This window comes from Equus caballus, chromosome 11 (assembly GCF_041296265.1).
Source record: "Equus caballus isolate H_3958 breed thoroughbred chromosome 11, TB-T2T, whole genome shotgun sequence".
In the NCBI taxonomy this organism is placed as follows: Eukaryota; Metazoa; Chordata; class Mammalia; order Perissodactyla; family Equidae; genus Equus; species Equus caballus.
Window position 1 is genome coordinate 3,873,174 of NC_091694.1, and position 15,512 is coordinate 3,888,685.

A 15,512-nucleotide genomic window follows, 5' to 3' on the forward strand; every position below is an offset into this window, starting at 1 on the left:
ACGAGTGAGGCTGTCTGGTTAGGGACAGAGCCGTTGGGCCCTGGGCCCTGCCGAGCCCTGAGACGCACCTCTGCAGAGGGATACTGGGACGGTAAGGGTATTCTGGCTGTGTGGCCTGTAGCTTCTAGAAGGGAAGCCTTCCAGGAGGAAGAGTTTTGTGGGGAGGACACGTTGGTCCTATGAGTCTTTTTCTACAAATGTATAAGTGCGAGGGACTTGAGCGTCTCACGAAGGCACGTCCCAGGTGTTACACTTCTGCCAACGTTCTGGCCATTTCCATGCACAGGTCCGTGTAAAGGTGGGGTCTGTGTGTTGAGAATGCCTGAAACCCCAGCCCCGCTTCTTACAGGCGGCCCAGAGGTGGTGCCAGGCAGTTACTGAAGCTCTGACATTCAGATGCAGCCTAGAAGCTGCAGTCTTCTCCTCTGCCTGGGCTTGGATCCTGCCATCCTCTCCTGACCCCTCCCTATGGCCCTGGCACAGGAAGCAGTGCTGGGGACCAGGCGCCCCTCGGTGGCACCAGAAGTGCTGCTGGGCCGAGCGTGGCCTTGCGTAGGCTGCAGGGACTGCCTGGTGCTGGTTGGTGCTGCTTGTGCGGCCTTCCTGCCCGTCCTGGTAGAGTGTCGCTAGCCTGTCCCTTAGCTCACTGAGATGCGAATTCCAACCTGCAGCGACACGTACATGTGTAGACGTTCAGCAGACTCCTCCGTGCCCTTGCGAAATGAAAAACAAGTCCTTCCTTTTCCGCTATGTGGCCGTGAAGGTTTTCGCCCTCTTGTAGACTCAGGTTTCCGTGCCAAAATGCTACTTGTTGATCCCCACAAAGCCCACGCGTGCTTGAGAGCAAGACGCCATCCTTTTTATTTGACTTGAACCTATCTCCAGGAAGTTTAAGACCCTTTATGGTTGTTGATATTGTACTCCCAGGAGGGTGGGGCTATGCTGAAGTCATTTTGTCGCGCTCAGATGGCGCACAGCAGAGGCTCCCCTGCAGTAGCTGGGGACGCAGAGGTCGTGTGCACAGGCCTCCCCCAGACCCCGCTGCCACCTGCTGCCGTTTGGAGAGTGTGGAAGTCGGGAAAGGCTACTGATGGCGCCGGTTCCACTGAGTCCCAGTTTCCTCCCGCCCTCCCGCCCTCCCTCCCTGCCACACTTCTTTAGTCATTTATTCAACAAACCGTCCTTGAACACCTTTGCCAGGCACATTGCGAGGTTCTGGAGATGACCCCTGAGTGGCTGCGGTCTCTGACTGCGTTCACCTCCGTGTCCCTCTTCTAGATCACGCGCTGCCCCATGATCCCATGCTACATCTCCTCTCCGGACGAGTGCCTCTGGATGGACTGGGTCACAGAGAAGAACATCAACGGGCACCAGGCCAAGTTCTTCGCCTGCATCAAGAGAAGCGACGGCTCCTGTGCGTGGTACCGCGGAGCGGCACCCCCTAAGCAGGAGTTTCTCGATATTGAGGACCCGTAAGGAGGCCAACAGCACCCCTGTGGCCAACTGAAATGCCTCCAAGAGTTTAGACTGGTCCAGCTCTGACATCCCTTCCTGGAAACAGCATGAATAAAACAGTCATCCAAGTGGGTCTAAATTAGTGTGATTCTCCTCCCCGCCCCCATTTTCCTTTTAAAGAGGGTTGTGGGTCTAAATAGGGAGGTGGGTCCCACATTCCATCCTCCAGCCTGGGCACTGTGCATCTCAGTCTTCAAATCTGGGGTGTGGGCGGGGGGGGACACACAGGCTTCCCTCCCAGGCCCAGCCTTGGCACTGTCACAAACGCTGAGGAGACAGCACTTAGGGGTCCCCCCGGCCTGGTCAGAGCAGAGCCTGGAAATGTGCATTTTGCAGAAACTTTTGAGGGTCGTTGCAAGACTGTGTAGCAGGCCTACCAGGTCCCTTTCCTCTTGAGAGGGGCATGTCCCTCGTTTCCTGCAGCTTCCACACCTCTGGCCCCTAGAGGAGCAGTCCCTGTCCTGGCAAGTGCACCCCCACCTCATCCCCCTCGGGCCCACCATGGACTCCCCACACCTGTGACTCCTGTAAGTCCAGGGGCAGCCCTGGACCAGTGGCTTGTTCTTGAAGGAGCCCCAATTACTTGTATTCATTTGCAGAATTCCGGTGGGAGCCTCCCTCTGGGGCCCGTGCCGAGATGTGGGAGTGACAAACTTCAGCTTCCGCCAAGTCATTCTGGTCCCATCCACCCACCCCAGCCCCACCCCACCCCCAGCCCTTGGGGGGAATCCATGACATTCTGCCCTGAGGGCAGACGTGGTGGGGAGCACTTGGCTGCCCCTATAGTTTATTCTTGAGCTTCTGAAGTCACTCTAGCTTCCTCCTCCTCATTCTGGCATCCGGCATCTAGATGGAGTTGTGCGGGTTGGCTTTGCAAGGGGTTGCGTGTGGCAGTGGCACAGGCTGTGCTCTCTGTTTGTACATCCTGAGGACATCAAAAGCTGGGTCCCGCTGTGTCCCCCAACACACCCCAGAGCCCCACCTGAGCAGGTGCCACAGGTTCAGTATGACCTCCCTCCAGGACTGAAAGTCACTGTGCTGTCCCTGGATTTCTGTGAGTGAGGTTAGCCAAGTGCATTATGAAGTCCTACCTAGGAAAGGACGAATTTGGGAGGTAGGTGGCTTCAGTGAAACTCTCATTTCTTTCTGGGCCTCTAGTACTCTGGCCAGCTTTGAGAGACATCTCATTTTTCTCAAGATGAATTCTCCCCAAGTTGCAGGTGTACCAGCCTCTGCTTCTATTTTCTTACATTGCAAAGATCTCTCAGTTAATAAACTTCATAGGGAATCTTTTCCCTAAAAATGGTTTTCTGGTGCCAGTAAAATAGGGGTTACTGTAGGCAGAAATTTCTCAGTAAGAGTAAAGATAATCTCCTTTTTCTTCCTGCTTGTGTTATAAACTATTCTATCATGCACGTTATGCAGACACACATATATGTACATGTGCGCACACACACACGCATAATGAAACTGAAGTCTGTCAGCCGGCAAGTGGTCCTTCTGCAAAATGCTTCTGAAGTCACCTTCTAAGCCTGCTCTATTCTTCGGTCACCCCAAAGCACCTGTAAGACTCCTGACCCCTGGCACGCAGCCCCATGCCCGCCCGGGACCTGGTCAGCATAGATTTTGATGACTTCCCTTTCGAGGGCAGACTAGGAGAATATCCAGGAAGCGGTCCCCGCTCCAAGGGCACTTTCATGCTGTACAGTGTTATAAAGCTTGTGAGATGTCATAATGGACCAGTCCATGTGATCAGTATATACAAGAGCACCAGACCCCTCCGATCAATAGAACACCCCACCCCCATTTGCTTCCTGTATGGTGTTATCATATGTAACATTTACTCCTGTTTCTGCTGATTTTTTAAGTGTCTTGGTTTGTTTCTGCCATTGGTTGTAATCATTCCTGTGCTGTGTTTTTTATTACCCTTGGTAGGTGTTAGACTTGCATTTTTTTAAGGTTTCTGCATTGTGGAAGCATTTGACCCAGAGTGGAGAGCATGGCGGGTAGCTAGCCTATGACAGTGGATTCCTACAGATCTTTTCTTCAGTTCTTTGAATATTGTTGCTTTTCCATCTCCCATCTTTTGTTCTCTGGTTTGAATTATTACAAAGTCAAGGATCTGTGAGTAGGTTGGTTCTAAAAGATGGCCTTTATGTTCAGTCCATGCACATTGGTCTTGAAGCCATGCTGAGGAGAAAAAAAACGAAAAAATCAAGATGGCATACCCAGTGGCAGCTGAAAGGAGCAGCCACTCAAATACCTTCACAGTAAATAATTGCAATATATGTATAGTTTAAGAAGGCTCTCCATTTGGCATTGTTTAATTTATATGTTATATTCTAAGCACTACTCTTTCCCTCTCTTCTTCATGCAAGCTACTCAAAATATTTAAAATAAAGTTTACATTGTAGTTATTTTCAAATCTTTGCTTGATAAGTATTAAGAAATATCAGACTTGCTGCCATAATTTAAAGCTTTGTTGATTTTGTTTGTTTTTGTTTGGATTCTCTCTTGTTTTTTTAATTTCCGGGCAATGTGTTTTTGCTGGAATATGAAGTCTGAGACCTCCCTGTGCTGGGAACACGTGAGAGTTGTTGAAAGTCGACAAGCAGACTGCGCATGTCTCCAGTGTTTTGTATCATTCCTGAGTGATCGCTCGGTCAGTGGACAATAAACAATATTATCAAAGAGAACTCTGGCTCTCCGTGTGGTTGTACCCGAGGCTCAGAGCTGCCGATTTCTAGCTGAAGGTGGGCGGGGGGGGACTCTTCAGAACAGAGCCTGGCTGATTGAGGCCCATGAGGGATGTGGCAGAGACTGGGGCGGACAGCAATGAACGTGGTTTTGGTAAACTGGCGAAGAGGCAGGAGCGCTCGACAGGGGCCCCTTCGTTCGTTCAGCACAAACGTCTCAGTTTCTGTTACGAAGTGGTTCCGACACACACACGCAGAGAAAAACGGAGCCTGCACCCATCTTGCATCTTCCACAGTGAGCAGTTCATGGCCTGTCTCCCTTCTCCGCCCACAGCCACCCTGCCAGAGACTATCGGGAAGGGAAATTCCAGACATTAAACAGTTTCATCTGTGAATGTTTCAGTAGAAATCTCTAAAAAATAAGAACTATTTGAAAAACATTTTCAAAATGCTTTTATCACACCTTAAAAGCTTAATGAGGGTGGGCCCCATGGCCTAGTGGTTAAAGTTCATGCGCTCTACTTTGGCGGCCCGGGTTTAAGGTTTGGATCCCTGGCACAGACCTGCTCTGCTCATCAGCCATGCTGTGCAAGCATCCCACATACAAAATAGAGGAGGCTTGGCACAGATGTTAGCTCAGGGCTGATCTTCCACCAAGCAAAAGAAGAAAAAGGAAGATTGGCAACGAATGTTAGCCCAGGGAGAATCTTCCTCACCAAAGGAGAAAAAAAAAGCTTAATTAGAATCCATTAATGTCATTGACTAGTCACTGTCAAGGCATCTCTGGGGCTCTCATAAATGCTTTTTTATGGTTTATTTTTTAATCAGGATCCAAATAAAGTCCATACATTGCACTTGCTCCCTCAAGTCTCTTACTCTAAAATTCCCCTGACCTTTCCCTCCCTCCTTTCCTCCCCCTCCTTCCCTCCTCTCCCCTTCCTCTTCTCTTAGGCTGATAAGATAATAATTTAAACTTTATAATAATTTAATTTAAATTATTATAATTTAAGATAATCATAACTTAAACCAATCTCATAGTACTTGAAGTCACCATATGAAATTTTTTTTTTGAGGAAGATTAGCCCTGAGCTAACTACTGCCAATCCTCCTGTTTGCTGAGGAAGCCTGGCCCTGAGCTAACATCCGTGCCCATCTTCCTATACTTTATAGGTGGGACGCCTACCACAGCATGGCTTTTGCCAAGCGGTGCCATGTCTGCACTTAGGATCTGAACCGGTGAACCCTGGGCCACCAAGAAGCAGAACGTGTGAACTTAATTGCTGTGCCACCAGGCCGGCCCCTGAAAATTCTTTAATGGCATATTTGAACCCGTGCCCGACCTCTGCCCGCAGGTAGAATTTGTTATTCCGGGGACGAGCCGGAAGATTTGTATTTCCCATTTTGTGTGGCCGCTCCTACCCAGCCAGAACAAACCTACTGATGCCTTTTGAAGCACTGAGAAGGGGGTGGGACAAAGTTTGCACCGACGGCTGCAATGACAAAGCATTGAATGCCATCCCTTTAATATCCCCTACTGCAGAAATATTTGGGTTACTTTTTCCATATGGTGCAATCTACGGGGAAGATGGTTCTGAGGCATATAGAGTAAGATATGAAAGCTTCCTGTGTCACCCAGAGGACCTGACTTGGCATTGATGCTGGCAACAGTTGGGGTTTTAACAAACAACACACCACACAATTGCTACCCATTTCATTTATTTTATGTATTTAGGTCAAGTGTAACTCTTTAAAAACCCTTCTCAGTATGGAAATTTTCATACACAAAAATGCAGAGAATGATAACAAGCTCCATGCACCCATGATCCCGTTTCAACAATTATCCAGGTTTCCTTGATCTTTGCAGACAGTTTTAAGTCAGTTTGAAGACTCACATTTGGGGTAACCAGATTGTTAGGGATACTACCAGCCACCATGGTTCCCCCCGGCTTGCTCATTCAGTGAAAAGAAAGAGAACAAGGACAACTGAGGGCAGCCACACGTGGGTTCAAAAGGGAAATGCAGCCACAGACACTGCAGGAGCCAACTGGAAGAGACCACCGGCCGGGGGTGGAAGAGTTGCCGGGACTGGTTAAATATTTGAGAAGTTTGAATGGCACCTAATTATTAATGGATATGTGTGCCCGACCTAACATAAGAAAAATCAAAACAGTGGAGCCACAGATATTTTCCCAGGATGCATTTTCTTATGGATTATAGTAAACAGCAATTTGCTGTTACCATGGGTTTTGCATGAAGACTGAAGTTCATGAACGGCTCTGTCTCCATCCGAGGTTCCAGGTGACCCACAGCTCACCTTGTCACACACGCTTGCCTCGAATCATCTTGCACTGAAAGGCGGTGCTTTGATTTGGGGAAATCATTTAGCTCTCAGCAGATTTTTCTCCTCCAAGAAACAAATTGATTGTGAAAAAAAAAAAAGACATTCAGAAACATGAGATAATTCTGCACATTTTCCTTCCACAACAACGGGGAGGAATGTTCCTTTCCAACTGAAGGAAACAAAAGCAGGAGACAGATGCCGTGGGAGTCTGCAGAACGGCGGGGTGTCAGGTGGGGGTCAGAATCAGAGAAGGGGTGAGTGTCAAGGCAGATCGGAGGCTGGGATCCAGGATGGCGTGCAGAGGCAACGCTGCATACATCAGCTAGAAATCAAGAAAGCCGAAAGTTTGTTTCATTTTTAGGCCAATCAACCTGTCCTGCTTTGCCCCTTCAAGCGAAGCCGGGGCTGGGGGAGGGGGACCAGGAGCAGGATTCCACCCAGGGAAGCCCAGTAGAGTCTCAGCCCCCCGGGGTTTTCACTGGGTGCAGGTCATGCAAGCGCCTCTGCCTAGTACACAGCACGATTCCAGACTCCCAGAAGGAAAGCAGGCGTTCAGCATCAACAAACAGTCAAGGCACACGAGCCATTCTTATCAGGGAATAGGGGACCCTCCCGAAATCCAAGTTCCCAGACACCAACCTCATTAGTGGCCTTCCCAAGGAGAGCGGTCTGGGCCTGCTGTGCTCACTCTGTCGCGGACAAGTCCTGTCCGTTTCCTTTTCATGATCTTCCCCCCCGGCTCAGGACACCCGGCTCCTAAACCCGCATGGGCAACGGCTTAGGAAATCACTCCAATAAACCTAATAATTCCAGGCATAGCTAACATTTACCCCCGCCCGGACTTGTGCTAAGGGCTGCACATACATGATTCCATTTGATGCTCACGTTGTCTCAGAAGCCAGGCCTCTCACCTTCCCGTTTGACGGATGAGGTAACTGAGGTAAGGGAGGTTGCATTGCCGCGCCCCAGCCAGCACGCACTGGAGCTGGGATTCGAACCCCGGCGGAGGCAGACCCCGGGGCCCAGCTCTGCACCAGCGCACATTCCTGCCCTCCGTCCTCAGCACCTCTGAGGACCACGGGGCTGTACAAACATGTGGCTCAGGTGCACGCAGGCCGCCCTCCTGCAGGTTGTCTCCCACGCAGCGGCAGGTGGGGGCGCCTGTCTCACACTCGCATCCAGAGCCTTGTAGAGGTTTGTTTCTGTTTTATGTGTGTGTTTGTTTTCAGAACAAAGGCAAATCCATCTCCCTTCTCATGAGATTTAAAGCAAAAGTAACAACAAAATCCTAGTTTGTGTTAAGATACCTGTCACGCCAAGATACCCTGTTACAAGCTGTCATTTCTAAGGGTAAAGTCAGTTATCTGGAAGATTCATCTCTATATAATTATCTTCCACACTGGGACACTCTTGAGAGAGAAAGGGGGTGCTATTAACAATTAGTGAGACCAACAGGGGCAAACCAGGACTGTTGTGAACAAACCGGATGTAGTGTCTCTGTGAGACCCTGTCGTTGTGGGACACCTTCCCCAACCACACTAGGTATATCAGATCCCCCACTGCTGTTGTCCCAGGTGCTCGGGCTCATCATCGGACGTGGCACCCCTACAACCCCGAGGCCCCAAAGTGTCATCCTGCCCTCCTGTGATCTGGGAGCAAAGATGTACCAGCTAAGGTAGCACTGGATGGTGTAGCAAGTAAACCCAACCTCTCGGGTGCTAACGCAAACCGAGTTTATTTCTTGCCAAGACCACGGGGACGTTTGGTGGGTGACGTCCCACAGGTGATTCAAGGACCCTGGGTCTTTCCCTCTGTGTCCCCACTGCCTTCTGGAGCCTCAGAGTCCTTTGTTTCCAGCCAGAAAGAGGAGGGAAGGAGGCACGGCAGATTCTCAGCCTCTTCGCCTTGGGAGTATCACCTCTCCCCTCCCATCCCAGGCACTGGAGGGACTGAATCACCATTCAACGCTCCACAGGCTGCTTCTGGCATGGCCCCCTCGACCCCTACCCACCTCACTCCCAGGCAGGCCCAGACACGGCAAGGAGGAGAAGTCTAACTGGGCCAGCCACGTGTCCCACCCTGGGCAGCAGTGGAGGGCGGTGGGTCCAAAAGCAAAGCAGTGCTGGGACTTAAAAGACAGGGTCTTGAACGCTCTTGAAAAGTCTCTATAATCTAGTCCTGAGGCCAAACATAGACACATGCGATGCTTTGAAAAGAGCAGAAACAGAGCAGTGCAAGGTAACACTGTGTCACAAAGAAGAACCAGAGGGACCCAAGAGGAAGGGAACAAAACCAAATGGAACCCAGCGGCACAACTAAAATGCAAAAGAATCAAGTGAGAGGCCCTGTGGGAGAACTGTGGGGGAGGCGTTCTGAGGACCACAGGGAAGCGGCCGGCCTCTGTAAAGAGTCCAGCGATTTCAGGGTCAGCAGTTGGGGGTAGCTCTTCCTGAACACACAAGGAAAACACACTCCCGTGGCAGTTATGTTGGGTTAGTTTTGTGAGAGAGAAAACCTCGCCTGGGAGCGGAAGGAGGAGGCAGGCGAGTGACCATGGCCAGCCCAGGCATTTAAGGCCTGTTGGCTACTTTTTGGCCAAGCCACCAAACACATCCGTGAGAAAGTAAGATCCTCGTGGTGCAGCTCCCCTGCGGTCATCTGTAGGCAGAGCAGACAAGGTCTAAAACCCAGCTCCCGCCCCGCCACATGGCTTTTCCTCTGTGAGTCCAACCAGACAGGGTTTGGATCTTAATTTAGCAGCATCTAGAAACTGGCAATTGTTAGGGTTGTGTAGGCCCAGCAGGAGCAGCTCATAGGAACCAAAACTCACAACGACTGATGTAAAAGTCAGAAAAAGAACTATTAATTTACAACTAGAAATGTGACGTAGGTCTCCAGAAATTAACACAAATCTCTGACCATCGACCAGCTGTGACACTCGGGGAGGGGTTGAGTCCATTTGACCTCGATCTCCAAGGCAAGGAGGCCCCAGACCCCCTCTAAGCAATAATGCTGTTAATCTGTTAAGGCACCTTTTTTCTTAACATAAGTTCTAATTTGATTCATTTTAGTTACAGCTTTTTTTTTAAACTGAGAATATTCTTTCATCTTCAGTGTTTCTCTAGTTTTCTCCTTCAGGATTTAGAGATTATTCAATTGTTTCATCTTGAGCATTTCATTTTCCATTTGACTGGGTTTCACAATCATTTATCCGCAGTGTGCCTCCAGTGCACCGGGCACAGGGACACACAGATGAATGAGACGCAGTGCTGGCTCTTAAAAGTCATGGTGGGCGAGGGAGGAGTCCAGAGAACATTCCAACTGAATGTATAAGTAGAATGTGCAGGCCTGCCCAAGGCAGCACCAGCCTGATGGCAGAGATGGAGGGAAGTCAGGAAGACGTCTCGGAGGAGGTGATGCCAGAGGAGGTGGTTGAAAGGCAAGCGGGAGAGGGAATTTTAGGCCAAGATCCTCTGGGGCCTGGAGCAAACACAGTCTGACTGTAGTCTGGGAGCACTCAGACTTCGCTCTGCTGAAGGCCCCAGGGCAGGCACTGGCTGGAGGGTGAGGAGGCAGCCAGCCCCAAGGGGCCATGAGAGACCATGCTAAGGAGCTTGGTTTTCCCATCTGCCTTGGGGAACAGGGAAGGGTTTCAGGCAGGTGCCCGAAGCGTTTAGGTCGGCCTTTTAAATAAGACCTTCTGTTTGGTGATTTGAGCAGTGGATTTGGCTATTCCCACAACGCAGGTGAAGATGCAGAGGGGCTTCTCTTGAGCAGCTGGATGGAGGGGGAGAATGGTCTGAGGAATATTTGAGAGGTAAAATCAGCAAAATTTGTTGATTGATGATTTACACGGGGTAAGGGAGTGAGGGGAGCCCATGATGCCGGCCAGGCAGGTGGATGTTGGGGTTACTGTCTGTATCAGTCCAGGTGCAACCAGGAACACCAAAACCACTCTACAGCCTTTAAAACAGGAGATTAACGCAGGGATTGGTTACATCCTGATGGAAGAAACTCCCAGAGAAGCCAGCTAGGGAACAGCTGGAAGCTGTTAGCACCGCTAGGCTGAAGGGGCAAGAGACAGAGGGAGAGAGAGGAGACATGGGGAGGCTGGAACCACAGTGCGCCTCTATGGATGGAGTTGAGCCACTGCCAGAAACTCCATTCAAAACAGAGAGGGAGGGGGAGAAAGGCCCACTTCTCCTTTCTTCGGACTTCCAGTCTCGCCAGTGCCCCCCGGTGGCCGGACCCCTGGGGAAACCAGTTCACAAGGGAGTCTGCTAAGCTGAAAAGGCTAAGAATTTGGTCTGAGCTCCAGCACACCAGCCCAAGTAGGCAACATGGCAGAAACGGAGAGGCAGCTGGGGGAGGGTGTGGATGCACCCATTTCTGGGCTCGGTGAGTTTGAGATGCTCTGGGGACCTTCAGGGAGAGATGTCCAGGAGGCACTTGCTGGACCCACGATTCCAAAGACCGGGGGCAGAGATCTGCATCTGCGCAGTGGGATTTACCAGCAGAAGGGCAGTAGTTACAGGGAGAGCAATGGATGTGCTCACAGGGTAAGTGTTTGTTACTTAAAAGAAACGTTCAAATTATTTTCCGAAATGGTTGCATCATCTTACACTCCAAGCGGTTTTACAAAGAGTCTATTTTGCTCCACATTCTCTCCAACACGTAATCTTTTAATTTTAGCTGTTCCAGAGGGTGTGAAATGTACCTCGTTGTGGTTTTAATTTACTCTGGTGAGCTTTGTGATGGAGCACCTTATGAAAGACTTTTATATTGGCCCCTGTGGGGGTCTAGGTGTGCAAGTGGGCAGCCAACGGCTCCTCCTAACTTCTAGGTCTCAGATTACATTCTCCAGCTCCATGCAGGCCTTTCAGGCAATTCTTCTCCAGAATTCCGGGGTTACCTCTGAAGTTCTGAGCTAAAAGTGTGAATGTGGAGCCTGACAAACCTGGGTTTAAAACCTCTCGTCACCACTTGCTTGCTGGGATCCTGAACACTCAGTTTTTTTAATCTGTAAAATGGGAACAATATCTTTTTGTAGAGTTGCCATGAGGATTAAATCAGGTAATGTTGGTCAAGTGGCCAGCTTGGTATCTGGCACACGATATGGGCTCAGCAATGAAAGCAAATGTCGTTGGTTTTGTTATTAGAAGAATTAAAGAGATGCTGGAGATCGTCTTTATTTCACACATGAGGAAATCAAGGCCCAGGTTACTTATAAGAAGTGTCCAAAGCACCCCACTAACCAGGGAAACCGACCCTCCTCATTCCCCAGCCAGATGCCCCTCCCCCCCAACCCGCCCGGCACTTTCAATCACTCATTTATACACTGTAGCAGGCCTGGAACAGTGAGAACTCTGTGTTTCATCATCGTTTTAGGGCAGAGAGTGGACTCACACCCGGGAGGAACCTCAGTCTGAAACTCTGCTGAGGATTCTCACAGACGAGCACAGGCGCAATCCCAGCCTTCCGTGGTTTTGTTTCTGCTGGTTTGGTTTTTCAAAAAACACCAACACCCACCTAAGAGCACAAGGTGAACTCTGTTCCAAGTACACCCATCCTTTCTCCATCCCCGTTCCCCGCTGAAGGCCTGGGGGCGGGCGTGGGCTTGAGACCTGTTCGAGGTTGTTCACCCAAGGAATCGCCCAGCTGCCCTTCAGACTTCTCTGCCAAGAAAGACGGCAGACAGGGTTGTGTACTGAAGTCTTCCTTTTGGGAAGTCTTTTATTCCCCCTCTTTGGTTCTGGGACCACCAAAGGCCAGGCTAGGGACCGCGTTCACCACCTGCCGTCCGCATGGGAAGAGCCCATGAAGCTGCTTAAAGAGAAGGTGATCTTTAGAAACACCGCAAAAGCAATGCATATTTGCAAACATGCCACCAAAACCTCAACGCAGTCGGCGTGGCAGGACGCCCTCGGGGAGGGGGAGGGAGAGGGGTCGGGGAATTGTGCGGGGCAAGGTCAGATGCCGTTACTCCCCGACCCTTCATTCCAGGAACCTTTGCTCAGCCTCCCCTGGCTTCACTGGGTCTACTGCCCTCGCCGCGCCCGGCCTGTGTCTTGGTCACTAAAGGTCCTAGGGGCTGACACCAAGCCACGGAGCCACCGCCCCGACCGCAGGCGAGAAGGCGACTCGGCCCGGACACCGCCCCACGTGCGCTCCCTCCCGGCGCGCCGGACCCGGAAGTGCGCGCCTCACGTGCTCTGCGGGAAGGTGCCGGACGCCGGCCAAGGGGGCGGTCTCCGTTTCTGCGTGCCTGCGTCATCGCGTCATCTGGCGGGGCCGCGGGACGGGGAGGTGACGTATGGGGCGCGTAAAGCGGCTGTGGGCGTGTCCGGGGAGTGAGACTGAACCTATGCCCGCCTCTTAAAGCCGCTGAGGCCTTTCGGTATCCGGCAGCGCGGGCTGTGGGCCGCGGCGCCTTTAAGTGTCGCGGTGACACGTGTGTGAGGCGGCGGAGGCCCGGATGGTGCGTGTGCGGGGCCCGGGCCGAGCGGACACCAGCGCTGTGGGCCTGTAGTCGGGCCCGCCGAGGGCCGGGTAGGCTGGGCCGGTGCCCGCGCCGGGGGAGGGCTGCGCGTCCGGGCGGATGAAGGGCCTCAGGCGGCCCTGGGGTGTGGGAAGGTGCGGCCCGGCGCGGGTCACACCTCGGGACACTCCGGGGAGACAGGGGCGCGCGTCCGCGGTAGCTCTGGGGGTCCACGGGGAGGGCTTGGGGCTGCGCTGTCCGCGAGGGGCTCGAGGTGTCCCCGAAGAGCCCGGGGCTGCGCTGTCCGCGAGGGGCTCGAGGTGTCCCCGAAGGGCCCGGGGCTGCGCTATCCGCGAGGGGCTCGAGGTGTCCACGAAGGGCCCGGGGCTGCGCTGTCCGCGAGGTGCTCGAGGTGTCCCCGAAGGGCCCGGGACTGCGCTGTCCGCGAGGGGCTCGGGGTGTCCCTGGGAGTATCTGGGTGTTCAGAGGGAGGGCTCGGAACTGCGCCGTCCGCGAGGACTCGGAGTGGCCCCAGGGAGGGTCGGGGTTGAGCCGTCCGCGAGGGGCTCGGGGTGTCCCCGGAGAGGGCCCGGCGCTGCGCTGTCCGCGAGGGCCTGGGAGTGTCCCCGGGGAGGCCCAGGAGGAGTGCGATCCGGTTGCTCCGGTCCACTCTGTTGTTCACCGAGAACCCCGGCCGGTGGTGGAGGGGAGAGCTGCACTAGCCAGAGTCCCCGGCGGGGGAGGAGGCAGCGGGTTGTGTCGATGTTGGGTACTATCCTTATGCACAGAAGCATCATTTATGCAGAATTCAGACTCTCTTTGGAAGGGCTTAAGTCAGAATTGGGGGGAGAGTGTTCTGTTTGGTAGCAGAACGGAGACCTTGTTTCCTCCTACTAAGAGATGCGGGAAGGGCTACCCCTTGAGAAGGTAACCTTCTTCATAGTCACGGTCATGATTATGGTCATGGTGGATGTGAAGGGGGGAGTAGAAGATGGGGTGTTTAGGTACCCGTTGCTTTGGTCGCATACTGTTGGGTCTCTCCTGGGGTTCTAGGAGCTAGAACAGCATTTTCAGACGGACAGATGAGACGGGAAACCATCCTGGCACTCACACAGTACGTTTTCTGTAGAGGATGCTGAGAACCAGGCCCCCAGTAAGAGGGACGCTCATTTCGCTCCTTCCTGGCTGGGGACTGGTGCTCTGTACGCCCTGCGGAAGAGCTCATCTCGGAAGCCCCCCTCTAAAGGAGCCCCAGGGAGGCCCCAGCCCTGTCCTTCCGGGGCTCCTTCCCCGCCAGCACGCGGTTGACCCTGTGGGTCCTGAGAGCAGTTTATCCTGGAAAAGTGAATTTATAAGGGCAGAGGGAGAGAGAACATGCTTGAATGGTGTTTGTTTGGAGGAAGCTATGTCTGAATACTCTTGGAGGTAGAAATATACGTGGATAAGTGTTAGCCGTTCCTGGACCATAAGAACCGTGCACCGGAGAGAGCATCCTTCCCCAGTTCTGGAGTGTGTTATCAAGTGTGCAAATCAGAGGCTGGGTGATGATTACAAGGATGTTTTTCTCTGGGTCCCTATACCTGAGAAGGAAAACATTTTTAGGTTATTGGTTAATGTTTCAAGTGAATTGGTGACGTAGAGGTTGATCTTTCTGTCAGATTTTGAAAAATCTTATTTGTTCAAAATCTTTCTGATTCCACATTGAGGAGTGGGCTATGGGATAGGTGTTCCTTAAGTTGCTGACCTCGAATTGAGTCAGGTTAAAACTCCCAGGTTCTCTTTATCCTCCTGCTACCCAGTTCCCAGCTGTGGACTCACGTCCATCCGTGACAGGGTCCTCGCCTGTCCCTGGGCAGACACGAGTCTCGACTAAAGCAGGGACATTGTGGGGAGGGCTTCCTTATACAGGTTGTCCTTTGTGCTGAGATGTTCGTCGTGCCCTCTTTTTCCACGTTGGTATGCTTCCATTTGTAGCTATCAGACACGACACATCTGACATTTGCTGTCAAGTAATGTGGGGACAGGAGAGGAATGAGGATTGGTCCTGCACATAATTATTGATGCAGAGTGAGGGGACGTGGTGGCTCACTGTGTCGTTCTCTCCCCGCTGTGTGTGTTTGAACGTTTTCACAGCACAGTTTTTAAGTACCTTAATTTTATGTAGTCAGTGATTGTGGATGGTAGTTAAAGAAAAAAATCCACACTTAGCAAAGTGAAGATTTGGCCACTCTTATTGCTCCTTTGTGGGCTTTTTAAAAAAAAAAAAAAATTTTTACTGCTTCATGAAATCTGAGAGTTGGAGATGATTGTCTGTTACTCTTTGGAGATTTAGATTTAGATTTAGACTTGAGTTGTCTGGCGAGTGTGGGGAGATTTTTGTTCACTGGCGTGAAGGTTAAGGTACAGAGCAAACAGGCGTGTTTGGTATCCTGCACGTTGCAGTAACTGGTAGCTAGTTAGCTCAGCTCTCCTCCTGCTCTTC

General features: G+C 51.8%; 2 protein-coding genes and 1 long non-coding RNA gene across 11 annotated transcripts in view; 2 read left to right on the forward strand and 1 right to left on the reverse strand.

Annotated features, from left to right (window-relative positions):
- TIMP2 (TIMP metallopeptidase inhibitor 2) overlaps positions 1–4,211 on the forward strand; it is a 49,723-nt gene extending 45,512 nt beyond the window's left edge. For both annotated transcript variants that reach the window (NM_001434661.1, XM_070225639.1), the window contains exon 5: positions 1,279–4,211. In NM_001434661.1, the coding sequence (NP_001421590.1) occupies positions 1,279–1,476 (198 nt within the window). In that variant the 3' untranslated portion in view covers positions 1,477–4,211. The remainder of the gene's footprint in view (positions 1–1,278) is intronic.
- Positions 4,212–5,912: 1,701 nt separating this feature from the next.
- LOC138916085 (uncharacterized) lies at positions 5,913–7,726 on the reverse strand. Its single transcript, XR_011422767.1, has 3 exons — positions 7,417–7,726; positions 7,192–7,308; positions 5,913–6,874 (listed from the first exon to the last, which is right to left on the reverse strand). It is a non-coding gene; the product is annotated as an uncharacterized lncRNA (long non-coding RNA).
- Positions 7,727–12,887: 5,161 nt separating this feature from the next.
- The window catches only part of USP36 (ubiquitin specific peptidase 36), a 40,748-nt gene continuing 38,123 nt past the window's right edge, over positions 12,888–15,512 (forward strand). For 2 of the 8 annotated variants that reach the window (XM_070225869.1, XM_070225873.1), the window contains exon 1: positions 12,909–13,030. The gene's annotated coding sequence lies outside the window, so the exon portion shown is untranslated. Of the gene's footprint in view, positions 13,186–15,512 lie in introns of all 8 variants that reach the window. The other 6 variants (XM_023651901.2, XM_023651900.2, XM_005597096.4 and 3 more) reach the window with 6 other exon arrangements.